Source organism: Ictidomys tridecemlineatus, chromosome 1 (genome assembly GCF_052094955.1).
Source record: "Ictidomys tridecemlineatus isolate mIctTri1 chromosome 1, mIctTri1.hap1, whole genome shotgun sequence".
In the NCBI taxonomy this organism is placed as follows: Eukaryota; Metazoa; Chordata; class Mammalia; order Rodentia; family Sciuridae; genus Ictidomys; species Ictidomys tridecemlineatus.
The window spans coordinates 161,802,124-161,820,774 of NC_135477.1; the positions used below are offsets into that span (position 1 = coordinate 161,802,124).

Below are 18,651 nucleotides of genomic sequence, written 5' to 3' on the forward strand. Positions count from 1 at the left end.
CTTGGCTTGCATGCTTGGCACCCCCATCAGCTGAGGGTCACCTGTACAGAGCACACACTGTGGACCAGGCCATCTACACACCTGGCCTTGTTTCCAGCCCTCAAGTCAGCCCCACAGGGATGGGATTATGCCAGGATCAAAGGAAGTGTTTTTCCTGTTCCTCAATACACTTGGCCAGGTCTGTGCTCGGCTGTTCCCAAGGGATCATGAGAACCTTGAAGACAGGAATTGCATCTGGTTCATTCTGGAATGTCACAAAGTGTAGTCTGGGTCTGACCCAGAGTGCAGTTTCAGTTAATATTTGTTGAGTGATTACAGTACATTGTGGAAGGAGAAGAGGAAGAGGAGTTATCACTATCTTTCTGTACTCTTCCAATTTCCTGTGATGCATGTGTCATTTAATGGACAATTATACTTAGTTTTGTTGTACTAATGGGGAGAGCTAGTGTTTATTGCAATACTCTTTGTCTCACCCAAATTACTGAAAGTCTCCCAAGTAGCTAACATCTGTTATAGAAGGTGGGTCTCTCTGAACTCTGGAACACTTGGGCCCCTTCTAGGGGACTGTGTAAGCCCAGTGAGTACAGACCTTGGGAAGGACTGCTCACCTCACTTTGGCAGAGCAGGACCGGCCAGAAAAGTGGTGGGGTTGGGGCTGAGGCCTGCCCCAGGGCTCCTGGGTGTTATGACCTAGAGGAGAAGCTGAATAAATTGACCCCTGGTTTCAGAGACCAATCCCACATTAGCCCCACGCCTGCTTGCATGGTCAGTGGGCTCCCTGAGGGCAGGGCTCTGCTCTCCTATCCCAGCTCCTGGCACAGGGCAAGGGTGTTGGCAAATGGAAAATCAACAGGAATTAGACATCAAAAATAGTTTCTGTACAAACAACATAGATAAGGAAAATGGTCTGAAAATAAAACATGATGGTAGAATTTCTTTCTGTGTTTAAGTTAATAATGCATGGTTATTCCATGAGGTGATACTTAAGTAGATTGAATGAAATCTGCTCCTTCCTATCAATATCATTGGTTCAGGGAAAACGTGTGCAGATGTGGCTACACACAGAGCCACCACATGGAAGGCACCCAGATCAACCAGAACGAGAAATGGAATTACAAGAAACACACCAAGGAGTTTCCCACAGATGCCTTTGGGGATATCCAGTTTGAGACGCTGGGGAAGAAAGGCAAGGTAAGCGTGGTCTTCTATGTAGCTAGCTAATTAGAATGCTGAGACAACTTGAGCTGCCTTGAAGTACTGCTAATTGTCTAATGGTATGGAGGAGGAGTGTCCAGAAATGGCAGCAGAAAAAGATACTTTTTGCAAAAGTCACAAAGTAGTTATCAGATTATGCTCAGCTGGACTAAGTGGTCACCCAGCTGTCCCTGCACACACACTGTGGGTTTCTTTATAACACCCATGTTGGACCTCATGCCACAAAATGTCAGGGAATACTTTTGTAAACTGTCCACTTAGCTTGGGTGTGAGAATACATGTGTCCTGACAAGGTGACATGCCCCTGTACCTGCTCCCTTTGTAAGCTCTCAAACAGAGTTTTGCACAGGTGTCCAATGGTTAGATGAGGTTGCTCCCTGTCTCCATGACAGCGCTGTCCTCAGACTGCTCTGGCTGGAAGCCTGGGCCTTGGAACCCTCTTGGTCCCAAGCCCTGTCCTGGTGGCCCTGAAGGCCACGGGCTCCCTCCACTGCTTCTTCCATGGCCTGCACCCAGGATGGCCCAGCATGGTCTCCTGCCTGCGCACAGCTCTGTCCACCCCAGCCTGGGCCCCTTGATGTGTACCCCACACTGCAGCAGGAGCGGCTACCCTGCTCTGGACACCTCCCGGCGGGGGTGGAGGCCCCGGGGTGCACCGGGTTGGGCCTCAGGGCCCACCTCGTGCCCTCCACCGCACAGCCCCCGTGTCCCGACACCATCCTGACGCTTTCCCTCCCGCACAGTACATCCGTTTGTCCTGCGACACGGACCCGGAAACCCTCTATGAGCTGCTGACCCAGCACTGGCACCTGAAAACGCCTAACCTGGTCATTTCTGTGACGCGAGGCGCCAAAAACTTCCCCCTGAAGCCGCGCATGCGCAAGATCTTCAGCCGGCTCATCTACATTGCGCAGTCCAAAGGTGCCACCGGCGGGGGACGGGTGTGGGTGTGGGTGTCGCGCAGTGTGGTGGGCTCCCAGGATGAATCCTCCGTGCAGCCTCGCGATTAACCACCGCTTTAGTACCAACAGCATTCTCAAATGGACAGACAGGGGCTTCACCAGGTAACCCTTTCTATCCCCCTTAAGGGGCTTCCTCAGGATGATTTTATTTTATTTAAATCTAAAGGTTTCATTTTATTATTTACACATATAATTTTTTTACCCAGAATATTCTGGTGCACCCAAAAGGAAAATTTGATTGTCCTTTAATTTTTGAGATCAATGATACACTTTTGGAAGAAGAGAGAGTGCAAATTCTAAGTACCGTTTAAGCATTTGAGATAAAACCATGGTGACTTTGTTACTTGAAATATTCAACTTAATATTATTGTCCTTCTTTTTAGCCTTATTTTGAAAATTTTCAAATCTACAGAGAATCTGCAAAAATGATCCGATGAACATCCTCACAAGCTTCTTCTAGACCCCCCAGTTGTTAACATTTCCCCACGTGTCTGTTCTTATTTCACAAATATCTACATGTTATGTTTTTTGGGGGGGCAGGATCTGAAGTAAGTTGCAGGCTGGTGGCCTTAGCCCCCAGTTCTTCAGCATGCCTCTCTCAAGAGCAGGCACCTCCCTCACCCGGGTGTGGCCTTCAAGCCCTGGACAGTCAACACTGACTGGTACTCTTATCGTATAACAGCCATCCCTCACACTCCTACAGTGTCCTTTAGAGCAAAAGTTGCCTTTCGTCCATCTGCACTCCAGATCCATGGAGCTTTCAACCAATGTCTTTTCAGTTTTCCTAAGTCTTACACAGGTCCTCAGCCCTTCTCTGACCTCCATTTCATTTTACAGAGTAAGTGCCAACAGCTTAGGGGATTGACCTTCAGTTCAGGCTTGGACAGTGTTTTCTTATAAGTAGGCTCAGTTTCTCTGAGTTCAACATTTTGCATTTTCTTTTATGAAGATAATTTGACTGACAGAACTAAGGAGTCTTATTTAGATGTGAATTTTTCTGTAATGTAGAAAAGAAATTGTGATCCTCCCATTTATTCTTCTCAATTTCTTCACCAATTTGAGTGGTCACTGTGTCAGACACTTTGTTAAGGAATTAAGCAGTTTAGCTTCCTTGCTACTAAATCCTGAAAATACACACACACGCACACAACATTCATTCATTCAACAAACATTTATTAAGTGCCAACTCTGTGGCAGAATCATTTTAGGTGCTGAGAATGTAGCAGAAGAAAACAGAAAAAAATCCCTGTCAAGGATGAGGGCCCGTTTCTCTTTAGGTTAGTGAGGTGGCCAAAGTCTTTAGGTTAGTGAGGTGGCCAATAGTCTCCTGGTCCTCCATGTTGGTCATTTAGGGGGAACGTCAGCCCTATGAGAATTAGTTGAAGGAAGTGGGTAGAAGACTTGTAAGGGCCACAGCAAAGTTATCTTAAAATATCGAAAGGACTCAGAAGGGGAAGGGACTGAGCTTGACCTTCTTTGCTGATTAGATTCTGGAGGCAAATGGTAAACAAAATACCTTCTAACAGCCAGAGGAGAGGCTGCCTTGCAACTCCTGGGGCTTCCATTGCTAGGGCTAACCCCCAGAGGCCGGTCACTACTCTCGGTGGATTCCTGTTCAAGCTGCAGATTAGACCAGTGTCATTTCCATTATGCTAAATAATATTTTGTAGGTATTTTAGGTACTTCAGTTTTGGACACACACACATGCATCCTTTTGCAAATCCCTTGCCATTGTGATTATCAAATATGGACCTGACCCATGTGCAAAATTATAATTATTACATAATTTTAAAGCAAAGCAAAATTGCAGACACCAGGGCCATTCCTGGAAGATCCCACTCCAATCTGACCTGCAGGTTCTGCGAGCAGAGTAAAACTGTTATCCTTGGCAGAACCACCTAGCTCACTGGAAGGCTCAGGCCAGGCTTTTACTGCTGGTAAAGATTCCCCTGGACACTGATTGCGGATGCAGACTTGCTGACCCTATGCCCCAGAGAGGCTGATGACACAGATTTAGAGTGGGACCCAAATCTGTTTCCTGAGGAATGCTTCTCAGGAGCCTGGGGGACGTCCCTCACCCATCCCATGGCCTGACTGCCAGGGCTGCATCCTGGTGCTCACCAGGGTCTGGGAGCATAGCCTGGAAACCTCCCCTGGTACCAGCAGAACATTTGCTTTCCCCTTGTTGACAGGTGCTTGGATTCTCACGGGCAGCACCCATTATGGCCTGATGAAGTATATCGGTGAGGTGGTGAGAGACAACACCATCAGCAGGAATTCGGAAGAGAACATTATGACCATTGGCATAGCAGCATGGGGTATGGTTTCCAACTGTGACACCCTCATCCGCAACTGTGATACAGAGGTACGGGTGGGATGGGGAGGTGATGTGGGAGAGAGCTAAGGACATGGGGCTGTGGCCTGGATACCAGGGCTCTGGGGTGCCCAGGGCAGCCTTCAGAGGCCTGCCTTACATGGATGGCCTGTGGGTCTCTGGATTGCGCACAAGCATGGCATGCTTCAGGAACTCCCAGAACTGCCTGATGGTACATGTGCTTTATTGGTTACAGTTCATTCCCAGCAACCTCATGTTAGAGTTGGCTCCTTCATTCTTCATAACCAGGACCTGAATCCACCCCAAAATACTGCAAATGCTGGTGTCATACCTTCATTACTTGGCTACACCCACAGGCATGCAGGCCAATTACTGTGCTCCCTACTTAGTTTGGCAGTGAGAAGGCTGTGAGACCCACCTGGCTAATGTTTCCTGTGAATGTATCCGGGAGGAATCAAGGCACCTTTCAGGTTCAAAATACAAGGTGGCCGCATGGGGTCTTTATCAAGTGTGGAATTTTGCAGACAATATTTCTGGTGAGTTGAGGACCTTAAGCAATGGGTGGTCCCTGCCCAGAAGCTGTTTAGAATGTTTAGAAACCTTCGTTTATTCTCCACCTTCTTCCACCTAGGGCTCTGTAAGTTACACAGTAAGTTACACAGTAAATATGAGGGATTTTCAGGATCACTGTGGTGCGCCAAGGAGAGTGGTGCGCCAAGCGTCCCACGAGGCAGCGTGGTAGAGTGGAGGAAGGTGGAGAGGAGTGTGCGTGTTGCTCCTTTCCCAGGACACAGTCTTGAGCCAGGTCTCTCTGTGACTTGTTCAAATCACAGCCTGCATGGTCACAGGGTAAATTTATCTAAATGTCTCAGTGAATGGTGGTTTCTATTATTACTAGATGCTCAATAAGCAATGGCAAAATGGCCTCACAAGTAAATGGCACCCTCAGGGGTGAGGGACCCTGGATCAGGGTTTGAAGGTGGCAGCAGGCTGGGTGGGACTGAGTGCCATCTTCTGTCAGCATTGCTTGCCATGCGCAAGAAGCCACCTTAGAGTAGGTAATTATCCCCATGGTGGATACAGTACAGATGTTAATTTGCAACATCGCAAAACATCTCTGAAGTTTGTGGTTTTACCCTTGCACTAGAATGAAAAGACTTCAGGGTTTCCCTGGAGGCCGTGTAGGGGGCCCTTCTCCCTGGAGGCCATGTCGGGGGTTCTTCTCAGTCTACAAGTAAAACATGAGATGATGTGTAAGGATTTAATGGAAATGTCCATCACTCAGAAACGAATAGACAAACAACCAGCCATCTGGAAAATAAATACTGCATCAATAATTTACTTTCCAGAATATAATTTAAGGAATAAATGGAGCTGAGAAATTAGACATAATATTTAATATTGAGAAAAATTCTGAGAATGCCACATCTAGTTGTATATCAATAAATCTGAAAAATCTCATGAAAATTGATATTTTTTTCTATAAAACTATAGTTTTCCAAAGTTGCTTTAAGAAGGATGAGAAAATACAAGTAGAAGAATTATCCCTGAGTGATAGGTAAAGGGCAAGGAAAATTTACCTCCAATATCACGCTGAGTTGGGTGGTTTAAGCCAGTGAATGATGATGATAGTCTAGCCATTGCTAATTTAGAAAATGTTTAGAGCCTTCCATTACATACAGAAGCATGGGATCTTTATAAAATTTTGGATAAAGGGCAAACCTGTGCTATCTGTATCTAGAGCATAAACTCTTCATATAATAGGTACAGCAGTCAGACTTGTGAATGTATCACTAGAGAATATAATACTTGGGCAAAGATGTTCACTGAAACATTTCTTATAAGGCAAGGATTGGCATAAACCTAAATTTCAAGCAATTTTTATTTCTCAATTTCTATTATTATATTTTTATTATCTGATAACATTTATTATTAGATGGGGAAATCTTTAGGTGGGTACTTTGCAAATATGAGGGAAAAATCATGGAACTATTAAAATATATTATTTCCAAAGGTATTCTGATAGTATAGGAAGTATAATTTTTTAGTATGAAATTATGAAATATATTTATACATATAAAACATAAATATACATTGGTTACCTAGAATAATTCCTGTTATAAATATGTGTTATATCTAGAAAGAACTGAACATACTAAGCTATTGATTTGTCTATCACTGAGTCATGGAATTAAGCATAATTATAATTTCCGTCTTTCTTCCTTTATTTCATTTCTATGATAAATGTGTTGCTCTTAGAGCCGTGAGGTGCTAGCTCTGTTAATGACACTCTTTGGTGATGTCATGTGGATTCACAGCACGTCGGACGATCCGGGGGCTGGTTTCCTGGTTTCTTTTCTCTTCTCCTGGGTTGCAGTGATTGGTCTTTGGTGTCCTTTGACCACCTGGTTGTAATAGCTTGGTGGCCACTCATCCTCTGGTTTCTACTCAAGGCCCCATGGCAGAACCCATCACCCGACATCTAGCTGACCTAAACAATGCCATGCCTCACAAACAGGATCTCTTTCAGTACTCGCCCCCTCATCCCCAGCATCTGCTTTTCCTGAGGCAGTGCTGCACTTTAAAAATCATTGAGACACTGTGTGTGTATGCATTAAAAATATGCACAGGCATCTCCTGATTATTCTTGTTCTGCAAATTTTTCTTTCCTATTCATTGCCATGCTTTTTTCCACATAAGTTTGGGAAGAACTTTGTCAGATACAGTCATAGGACAAAACAAGAATAATAATGCTCTTGCTGAGTGTGATCATGTTAAACCTTAAATTGATACTGGAAAAGTTGAAATTATTATAATACCCCTTCTTATTCCAGTAATATATGTCTTTAAGCTTTTGCAAGTCTGAGTCTTGGAAAATACTTCTGCAGATTTCTTTGTCAGGTTCTATGTTATTTCTAGGGATTTTATATTTTTATGGTTATTTAGTGTAATTTTTGAAGTAATTTTTGCAGGTATATATGAAAGTATTGATTTGCTTATTGTTGTTTTGAATCAGAGACTTACTGGACTCTTCCTATTTCTAATAATTTTTCAGCAGATTCTCTGACTGTTCTATGTTTACCACCACATTATTGTAAGTAACTTAAAAATCAAAACAACTCTTTCATTTAATTTTACCCTATGTCTTTTGCTTATCATCTTGCATTGGCTAGAATTTTCAGAGTAGTGGTAGTTATGAAATCAGGGACCACAAGAGGCATCCAGCATGCTGGTCTCATAACGAGGGGCAAGGGTTCTAGTATTTTACTGATCGACATGATTTGGCTAAGGTTCAATATGCACCTACTTAACACAGTCATAAGAATCATCTTTTATTTCTAGTTTATAATTTCTTAAATCAAGAATGAGAGCTGAGTTTGGAAGATCTTTTGTGTTTATGTGTTATGAACTCATAATTGAAGAGGCTGACTGCCTTTAATTAGCCAGTGATTTTTTTTGGGGGGGTTGTTTGTATCCTTATACATCAGAGAAATGTATGTATAAGGTCTTTGGCTTTTTCTTCTGATTCTTTTCCAGTCATGGTTTTGGAATCAGGGTATATTCTGGAAGAGCGTAAAGGAAATGGGAATTATTTGTTCCATGAAAGTTTGTGGGGCTCCTGTTCAAACTCATGGATGTGCCCATTTTGAAAATATCATCTCACCTGTCACGGTCAGGAGTTTCCTGCTTGGAGTTTCTAACTGGACAAGGGTCACTTAGAGAAGAGATTATGCCATTGGAATTTTACTTTCTTTCTGTTTTAGCTAGGATAGAAATGCTAAAAAACTGATCCACTAATTTTGTTCTGATTTCATACACATCATTAGTAGAATCAATAGCTTTGCTTTCCACATTGGGTTTCCAACTCACAGTCCATTCTTGGAGTCAAGGTCGTAACACCTTTTACTACAGCCCTGACAATTTGAGTGGACTAGAGAGTCAGGAATGCTCTTGGCAAGGATTCTTCTCCTGTTTTTTCCTCTGGTACTATTGGGACAAAGTATCTATTTAGTTACTTTTTAAGGGTCTTGTTACTGAGCGCTTCTCAAGTGCAAAGACTTTTATCCATTTCCTAATCCCTTGACCCTGCACAGGTACCAGTATATGGTAGATTCCAGACAGACAGGTATGTGCGCTTAACAGTGTCTGCCTCTGCTTGTGTATCCAGACACGTAGACATGTGTGCACGTGTGCATGTGCACATGCTTACACAGTCACACACACATGGGTATGTAATTTTTGAATGCTATGCACTCTAGTGAATTTATACAAAGGAGCCCAGGGCAACAGACCAAGAACTGGATTGGGAATCTGATCTTTATGGTGCCACTGGTCATATATGTGACAGTGGGTAAGTTGGCCCAGCCATTTCGAGCCTTTATTTTCCTCTATTTATAAGGAAGCCTGCACCACCAGATACCCACGACTCTTCTGAACCTAGGGATCTGGGAGGAGGCATCAGTGTAGTTGAGCCAAGAGATTAGCTTTACTGTGACCATAAGATGTCATCATGCGTCTGGGTCAATGAATAAAATCTCAGAGACAAGTCCCCTGCACTTCCCAGGGGTGTTTTTCAGCTCAGTACATCATGGATGACTTCACGAGGGACCCTCTGTATATCCTGGACAACAATCACACCCACCTGCTGCTTGTGGACAACGGATGTCATGGACACCCCACGGTTGAAGCCAAGCCCCGGAATCAGCTGGAGAAGTACATCTCTGAGCGCACGAGTCCAGGTCAGTGCTCAGGAAGTGTGAGTCTCAATGTCCATGGTAATAGGGCGGCACCAACAATCGTGTCTGCCAGCTGTGTAGTGAACCTGAAGAGCCCTCCTGGGGCCTATGAAGAGCCACGAGGTCTCACAAGGGGAAGCTCTATCCAGGTCCCTGTGAATTATGCCCTTTGACATGCTGAAGGCATGACTAGTGCTGTCTCCTCCACTCTTCTTTGTCAATATAGAATGTCTGCCAACTTTTTTTCCCACTGGACAGCACTTAAGAACAAATAAAACCCATGATGGCAAATACAGTTTTAAAAGCAATGCCTTTAGTTAGGATAGAAATGATAAAAAACTGACCCACTTATTTAACAGTTGCATGGTTTGAATCTTGGCTCTTTCTGTGAATGCAACCACTTAAACATCAGTCTTGAGGGGACAATTCAGGGAAAGTCTTTATCTGATGTAATAAGTGACATCCACCTTCTCTTCTTGAGGACAAGGTGTTGAGATGTGTCCTGCCATGGAACTAGATTACTGGTGACTTAGTGACAGACTCTACCACAGGGACATCTTGGAGATGTTCCCACTCGTTTTCCTTTCACAATGGGATATATTTACATGTACATTAAACTCTATTGAGAGAACACCCCACTGGGCAAATGAGAATCATTATTGTAAGATAAACTTGAACCTACTCTAATTATATCAGCCAAAGCACACAAGCACAGATTTTAGCATTTTAAATATTAGTAACAGATTGCAAAATGGCTCCAAGTCATACCATTCCTAGTTTTGTACACCTAAATTCACCCATTGTGGTCAACAAGTAGTGCCAAGGTCAAGTCCACCGGCTGAGCATCTATTGCCCACATCCTTCCCTGGGCTCACAGGGAAGAAGCTCTGAGTGCACCTGCTCCTCAGGTAAGGGAGCATTTCTATTGAGTCCAAAGTAAAGTTTACTTTTTATGTTTTGCAGATTCCAACTATGGTGGCAAGATCCCCATTGTGTGTTTTGCCCAAGGAGGTGGAAGAGAGACTTTTAAAGTGAGTCCTCATTTAGTTTTCTAGAAGATTGGTTACCAAGCTTACTAAAAATTTGTATTTTGAGGGCTTTTGGGTTTATCCAGTCTCTCCTGACTAGTTTCTTCTGTGACTACAAGAGGGAAGTGTCTTGTACCATATGCTGTCTCCTTGACAGACACAGGTTGTTCCTCAGCAGAGGAACCTTGGAAGGAAGATTTGAAGTGACTTGAGCAGGCTGTGTGTTTAGCATCAGCCTTGACAGTCAGCCTGCCAAAGAGGATGGTGCCACTCACTCAGAAAACTGAAGGATCACAACTAGTGTGTGTTTTGGAAAACCGACTTGCGTGGAGAGGAGCTATCACACCCCCACTGCCACCAAGTCAGATATCCCCAGACCACCTGTGGCCCTTCCCATGAAGGGACAGGGCACCTATAACACTGAGCTCCTGAGCAAATCTCAGCTTCTCCGCCCCCACGTAGGCTCTGCACATGGCTGAGCTCCTCTTGCCTGCAGCTGGGCTTCAGTTGGACCTTATAAGAGAGCATTAGGCTGACTGTATTTGAGTCAGTGTTTTAAGAGATCATTTTTCTAGAAATAGGACATTGTGTGAAAGTCCTGTTTAACTCCTCTTATTAAGTAATTTCCATGTTGATTTGCATATGGCCCTTCTCCATCCAATTTGTACCCTGATCTTGGGTTAGATTAAAGAAAACTCTAGTCGTTCACCTGCTCCCCTCCTTTGGCCAGAGAACATCCCTACCGTTGCAGGAACTTGCTAGCAGAGTTACAGGAATCCTAGTCCAGCTCCTCTCTCTATGCTTTTCTAGAACAGTGGTCTTTTCACTCCTTCTTCGTTCAACAGGTATTTAACAAGTACCCACTGTGAGGTCTGCTCTTGAGACCATTGTTGAACACAGGTCCTTCAGGGAAAGACTTCTCAGGAAATAATTAAAATGGACTTTTATTCCCAATGTGAACTGGTCACCAGTGAATAGTAAAGAGCAGGAATACTAAAAAGAGGAAGAGGTGGAGAGAGAGTTACTGAAAGGTGGCTGCATGTATTATGATTTGCCCACATTTTAGATTTGGAATGAAGATTTCTTGGCTTTGGATGGAGGGGAAGATCAGAGAGCCCCTGCAGGTCTAGGGTGGCATTTCCATAGCATCAGGCACAGAGGTCTGCTAAGCTAGCTCACAACCCACAGAAGGGGCACAGGAGACCCGGGGAGGGGAGAGAGCAACCGGCCGGCTGTCTCCAGCTCTGCAGTGAGCACATGCCCCGCACCCTCCTCCAGTGCAGGCAGAGGGCTCCCAGCCTGCTTGCTCAGCTGATACTGGGCTCCACACCCTCCTCTAGGGGACACATCTTCCCTATGAGAAGCATTTAGTCTTGGAGGAAAGGGTCTCACAGTATCTCTGTGCTTCTTTCTGCTGTCACATGATTAGAATTCTCATTCCCCTATGCTGACCTCTGCAATTATTGTAAAGAAAATAAAAGTAGGGTACATGGTTATTTTTTTTTAATAATAAGGGCAAACTAAATTATTCAAGAAGGGAAATATATAATGAACAGAACACAAAATCTGGGCTACTGCTTTTAAGGTATTTTCAGACCTTCAAAATATAAGTTTTAGTAACTTCTATCAGATAAGATACCAACAGTAATGATAAACAGAATCTTAGTCGTTGTCACTTAAAGCTATATCAACATTTGGTTTATATGTAAGGATATTTTGAAGCACCTGTGGTGTCACAGGAGTCTTTGTTTTGGAAGTTGATGTTGACACAGGGTGCCATAGGGCTCCTTACCATTCTTAAAGCAGGTACAGGTATTTCATTGGCTTCTGATTTGAAATAGAAGTCCCCAAGGAATAAGTGCAAGGACGATGGGTTTTGTTCACTGACCTGCCTTAGAACCTCAGTTCCGAGCTGGGCTCTGGATGATCCAGGTCCCTGACGTCTGCTCAACTCTCTGCTCTCCCAGGCCATCAATACCTCCATCAAGAGTAAGATCCCTTGTGTGGTGGTGGAGGGCTCGGGGCAGATCGCTGACGTGATTGCCAGCCTGGTGGAGGAGGAGGATGTCCTGACATCTTCCATGGTGAAGGAGAAGCTGGTGCGCTTTTTACCCCGCACCGTGTCCTGGCTGCCCGAGGAGGAGACTGAGAGCTGGATCAAATGGGTGAGCTCAGGGGGAGAGGTGGAGAGCTGAAGGAGAAGAGGCTGAGCTTGTGGGAAGGGGGACTCACACATCCCACTCCACTGGTTGCTGCAGGTGCTTGGTCTGTCCTCTGAGACTTTGAGGCTCTGGTTTGGCCCACACCAAGTGTACTGCTAGAAATTGAAATGCAGATGAGCTAAGTGACTCTCCAAGCGTCTACTCCTTCTAAAGAGTTTAAATGCAGGGCAGTTTGCAAAGCTTGTAATCTGTTTCTTAGGCCATGATGCCACAAATGTGCTTCTGTGTTTTGTATGTAGTGGTGATGGTGAGGGAGGAAATCCCTGGTAATGAAATTTTCGAAGTGCAGACTGTAATTGAGCCTACATCTACTGAAGAAACTCCCTCCTGACTAGGTGCCATTCTGCACTAACTGCCTGAGTTTCAGCTCAGAATCTCTCACCTTTCTTTCTGGATTATGTGAGAAAGCTGAACTTATTGGAAAATTTACCAGGCTATTAATGGCTGGGCTTATAAAACTATTTGAATATGTTAGGCTATACTTTCTCATTTTTCTTTGATTCATGATTGTTGTTGATTTGGAACGACTTGCTTTCCTACTGCTCAACTCATTAGAAGGTCCACATAAATGTCAACAGGTGCATTCACATCAACCCATTAAAAAATGGCCTTAGGTATTTGGATATTTTTAGGACCATGAACTGCCACTTGGGAATTTTCCCATAAAGAAAATAACAGACTCAGACACAGAATTATTTTCATCACAGAGCCCATTTCATCATGAGACTTGAAGGTTAGATTTAATATGCATCATAATAATGATGATTCTTTCACTAGATTGGTATTTTAACAGTATTTAATTCCAAATATCAAATGCAGCAAATCAGCGTCCTGGAATAGAGGAGACCCTTTCCTCTTGCTCATGGTGGCCTTTGTCATTCTTATGACAACTCAGGGCAAATGAAATCCTAGTAAACAATGAGAAGAGTCAACCCAGCCTTCTTGGGACCAGGAAATGGGACCCTCGTGTTCTTCCGTACTTTCACACAACAGGGATCCTAGCTGGTCACCCTGGTGCAGGGGATATTGAAATGAGCAGGATACGAGTCCTGTCTGGATTAGACCTCACTGTCTAAAACTCAGAATGTAGAAAAGACAGATGGACCTTCCTCTCGTGGCTGGAAAGTGACATAGATGCTGATCGGGCCTCTCTAATGTTTGTTTATATGATATTTCTACTTGAGATATCATATTTTCCAGACTTTACTAAAGAAGCTAAAATGGGTAGTTTTATATGGAAGTTTTCACTTAGATTCTCATGTGTCTGATCCAAGTCTAGTTGAGAAATATACACAAGAATCAGATTGAGATGAAAACTGCAGCTTTATGGGTGGTGAAGGCAAAGTTGAAAGATGAGGTGTACAGTTGCCTCCACCACAGGCCTCCTTATGCCTAGGCCCAGGTAGGAGGGGTGAGCCCACCCAGCACAGCAGCACCAGGGACCTGCTGGCCTCCCCACCAGGTAAGGCAGGTTGTAGATGCACACCAGAGCCCTAGCACTCTGCAAGGAGCAGATCCCAACAAGATAAGAAGCCAAGGGCTGGTTGGGCAAGGCCAGTGTCACTCCCCACCCTGAGTAGGTGAAGGATAAGAGTGCCAGGGGACCGGTTATGATGGTGCTCCCTGTGTGTCAGTCTGCAGAGAGGAAGGGAAGGGTCACCCTCCTCTTGTTGACTGATTCCCTACATTCTCATAACTGAATAGGTTGAGTCAGTTATAAACATATAAATAGACCGATCCCAAGGGTCTTGTATCAAAGCAGGATGTTGCATATTGATCTCCAGTTTCAATGTTCTCTGTTGAGTGGGAGAAATTCAGTGGTCAGTGCAAGGGTATTCATGGGGAAGGAATAGGCAACTCTTAGTTTATCTATCAAAGGTGGCTCAGCTCCATTCCAGTGACTTTCCTCTTATTCCTTGTACAAGTTGACATGTGGGGTCTGCACCACGTCATGTTGAAGAACAGAGGCCATCTAATGGGTTCTCCAACACTTTTGAGGGATTCTTATTTCTACTTCAAGAAAGCACAGACAATTCATCTTAAACTAAACTTTAGGCACATTTTACCCCTGTGTTTTTATTATCCTTTCTGGGATTTATATCTAATTCACATTCATATCTAATGAAATACATTTATAATCATGTCAATCAGAAGACATACACCAAAAATGAAAATCATTGCATTTTAATTATACACTCCTAAAGGGTTTCATGGAAACAGATTTCCTAAAAGACCAGGCTCAAAAGTGGTATTATTAATGAATGAATGTCTACATTTTGTGAAGCATAGAAGCAATCTTCCTGGGTAAGATCGATCTTCCTCACTGATCGTGTGGATGACCAACCTCAAAGCCTGAACTCATGGTTTCTTGACCTTTCCAAAAAATCCCTTATATTTCTTCTACCGGGACCACACTTTCTTCTCCTAATACCTCTCCTACTAATTCTCCCATATCTGCACATGAAGTTCTCAAGAACTTAATCTTCTGTAGTATCCTAATCCATCAGCCAATCTAGATATTGTTCATTCATTCATTCATTTAAAACTATCTAATTGGTATTTATTGAGCATATACTGTGTGCTATATTTTGGCATAGACTACAGAAAAAATTGTGCTCCCACTACAGACAATTTGAACTTTCATGAACACAGTTCTGATCATATTGTCTCCCTGATTTCAGGCTTTCAATGGCATCTTTTTATACCTGAATAAAGACTAAAACCTCAAAACAATATACAGAGAGCTGGCTACTCGGGTCCCTCTGAACTCTTCGGCTTCCATTCACACTTCCATCTTTCAGCGCCTTGGGTATGTCAGACCAGCCTCTCACCCCAGGACCTTTGCCTTGCCATTCCCACCAACACAATTTCAACCATCTTCTCACCTACTCTCATCCTTCACAAACTGGCTCCTATATCACTTCTTCTGCAAGCCTTTCATAAAGCCCCACATCAGGACCACCTCCCTTGGCACATGTCTTTTTTATCATGTTATTTTTCTTCAGAACACTTATTTCAATTTGAAATTATATGCTGCATTTATTGTAATTACTCAATATAAATTTTTTTCAATTTCTTCTTCCTCTATGAATACAGAATTTTTTCTTGAAAGTTCTCACCTGTTAACAGTTATTAAAATGGAAGAAGCTGGGGATGAGATTGTGAGCAATGTTATTTCCTATGTCCTGTATAAAGGTAAGTGAAAACAGCTCCGTGGGCAGTTTTAGCTTTGTATTGTTTTCTGTGACTTTTGGTGGCATGTACTTCTTTTTAAAAGAAACTTTATTATTATTATAAACTTATTATACACTTTATTATTTAAAAGAAATTTTATTGAGAATCTGTACTCCAAAATTCCAAATGAAAAAAATCTAAAAAAGCTAAAAAATCTGAAACTTTTTAGTGTTGATATGATACCACAAGTGGAAAATTCCATAATACCATGAAGCTATTTCACATACATATACAAAGCTATTATGAATGCTTCAAATTAAGGCTATGTGTATAACATGCATATAAAACTTAAGTAAATTTTATGTTTACTCTTGGACCCTGGAAAATCTCTTTAAATATATGCAAATATTCCAAAATCTGAAAAAAATGAAATATAAACCATTTTTGGTTCTGAGGAGTTCAGATAAGGGATACTCAACCTGTATTATCTTGCACCTGATTATTATTATCATAGTTGGAAAAATAGAATACTATTGCTATGGGGAGGGGCATTTCCTTGAATGTATGTATTTGATGGAATAAGAATTTTTGCATCATGAAAATTCTGACAAAATATGATCACAATACTCTTCAAAAAGTTATTTCTAGCAGTGGTTTGAAATATTGTTTTTGAGTTTCAGACTCCTCTGAGAATGTAATGAAAACAGTGGACATTTGTTCTAGAGTTACACATAGGTGCACACAGACTTGAAACACATAAATAACTTTTCATTCAATTCCTGTGTGGCCTTTGCTGTCTTAGAATTCCATCAGAGTGGATGGTACCTCAAGTAAATAGGCCCCAGGCCATTTGGAATGGAGCTGCATGGTTAATAAGAGGAATGCATACACAGTAGGGTCAGGCACGTGGGACGTGCAAATCAGACCTTCACTACATTTATAATCATTCTAGTACTTTCCAGAAATTTGGTTATCATAGTATTTACTAAATTAAAATTATGTCTGTATAGATGCCTAGATGTAGAAAACATTAGATGTGGCAAAGGCATGAAGAGCATTGTTGTGATATGGTTCATTACTTGATAGAGTCAGATTTAATACATATCAGACGTGACCCTTGAGGCAGAGCTCAGGCTGCATCTGAGTCTATGTGGAAATGTCAGTGTGCTATGGCAACATGAGAGAATATGTGGGGAGAGGCTGTGGTCTGAGTTGGTCTTTGATGCATACTTCAGGGCAGAGGCTGTGGGTGAGAGTGAGTGACAATGGAGGGAGGCTCTGATTCCAAGAGCAGACTGAGAATCACCTTTGACAAATGGCTCTGGTGGTCGGCCATGTGGAGTCTCTGACACTCTTATGTGTGGGCCTTTGTTCTACCTGTTCTTTTGCTGCCTTCTTACAGCCTTCAGCACCAATGAGCAAGAAAAGGACAACTGGAATGGGCAGCTGAAGCTTCTGCTGGAGTGGAAGCAGCTGGAGCTGGCCAGCGATGAGATCTTTACCAATGACCGCCGGTCGGAGGTAAATGAGGCGCCACCTGGGGTCTCCAGGGTCAGGGAGGACAGTGGTCTCAGCAGTGAGCTCTTGTAAGGGTTGTTATTTTTCTCTTCTGTGGTGTGAGATGATAACATGACTTATAGGTTTGTTGTGAAGAGACAATAAAGCTGAAGGCTGTGGCATCAGAATATCCACCCACCTATGCCACCTGAGGTTTCTAGCCTTTTAGCCTCCATGGGAGAGGTGGCCTTCTGTCTGGTGTGGGACTGCAGATCTGCTCTTGGAAGTGGATGGGCAATACAGGTGCAGGATTTTGTAGTGTCCAGAAATACTATGATAACCATGGGCAATGCTATGATGGATGGGCAATGCAGGTGCAGGAAGTATGGGAAATACAGGTGCAGGATTTTGGAAAGTAGCCTGACTCAAAATCAAGACAGCAGCACTGTGTTTGCTCACCCCCCCCCCCCCCCCCGCACTTAGTCAAAGTCTGATAAGATATTTATCAGCAGTGAGATGCAGAAGAGTTGATTGAGAACACCCCATGAATGCCTTACAGCTTCTCAGAATCCCCAGAGCCAAGTGAGCATCTTGGATATAGAATTTGCACATGCAATAAAAACCATCTTGTCCAGCAGACTGCCTTTCTTGCTTTTAAATCTGACCCATGTTTTAGGCCCCTATTTTCTAGTGGTGACCTGTTATACACAGCAAAAGTTCAATCAGCCTTAGGAGTTCAGCTTGACAGGAATAATTACCAACTGTAGGCTTGCAAGACTGCTTCTTTGAAGTTTAAGTTCTTCTGAATTAATTGAAGTCATTAGTGATTTATTTAATTTTCTACAAGTAGGCATTGATTTGAAGGTATATATACCTCATATCTTTCCTCTTTAGCAGCCAGGTTCAGAAAACACTCTCGGACCTTTGTTTAATCAAAGACTAGGACTGGATTTGTATTCCATGTGATCAGTTTTAATGATGGCAGCACAAACAGAGTAATGGCTCATGAATTTTTAAAGTTATTCATTCCTTTGGCAAACATCATCTTGTATTTGTTCTGTACAGTGTACCAAGCCCTGTTCCACATTGCAGGCTTTAGTTAGGAACTAGAAATAGATTTATTAATTGAGTCCTAAATGAATCCCTGTGTGTGAAATGTTGTATTTTGGTAAGTTTAGATGGTACAAATAAACATAAACTCAGTCACATATTGAATTGTACACTTAATTTGATCAGCTCAGATATAGACTGTTAAACATGAAGGGCACAGTGGTTGAGAATGTTCTCTGGAGCCAGCTCATCTGCATGACATGGGCAAGGACTGTGTCTCAGTTTCTTCGTACAATGGTGTGTTGAGCCACTTTGCACTGACTTGCAAGAGCTGGCTGCTAAATATTTAGGGATTTTGTGAGTTAGTTGTTATATAGAGTTATTATTGAAAATCAAGTTATGTGAACTTAGATTTTAATAAATTTAGTGAAA

The 18,651-nt window shown here is 42.9% G+C and overlaps 2 protein-coding genes across 2 annotated transcripts in view; both read left to right on the forward strand.

Annotated features, from left to right (window-relative positions):
- Window positions 1-1,038: 1,038 nt before the first annotated feature.
- Window positions 1,039-11,145, forward strand: LOC144367183 (transient receptor potential cation channel subfamily M member 8-like). Its single transcript, XM_078022648.1, has 5 exons — window positions 1,039-1,191; window positions 1,959-2,136; window positions 4,370-4,561; window positions 9,090-9,268; window positions 11,122-11,145. Exons 1-5 carry the CDS (start codon window positions 1,075-1,077, stop codon window positions 11,143-11,145), a joined length of 690 nt encoding a protein of 229 aa, XP_077878774.1. The 5' UTR covers window positions 1,039-1,074.
- Window positions 11,146-12,243: 1,098 nt separating this feature from the next.
- LOC144367184 (transient receptor potential cation channel subfamily M member 8-like) overlaps window positions 12,244-18,651 on the forward strand; it is a 31,037-nt gene continuing 24,629 nt past the window's right edge. The window contains 3 exon segments of the mRNA XM_078022656.1: window positions 12,244-12,445; window positions 15,595-15,693; window positions 17,075-17,193. Coding sequence (XP_077878782.1) covers window positions 12,358-12,445; window positions 15,595-15,693; window positions 17,075-17,193 — 306 coding nt within the window. The 5' untranslated portion in view covers window positions 12,244-12,357.

Coding starts and splice junctions, on each gene's coding strand:
- LOC144367183 (XM_078022648.1), top strand. CDS start 1,075: ATGGAAGGCACCCAGATCAACCAGAACGAGAAATGGAATTACAAGAAA. Junction 2,137..4,369: donor CTACATTGCGCAGTCCAAAG/GTGCCACCGGCG, acceptor CCTTGTTGACAG/GTGCTTGGATTCTCACGGGC. Junction 9,269..11,121: donor CAGGTCAGTGCTCAGGAAGT/GTGAGTCTCAAT, acceptor TTCGTTCAACAG/GTATTTAACAAGTACCCACT.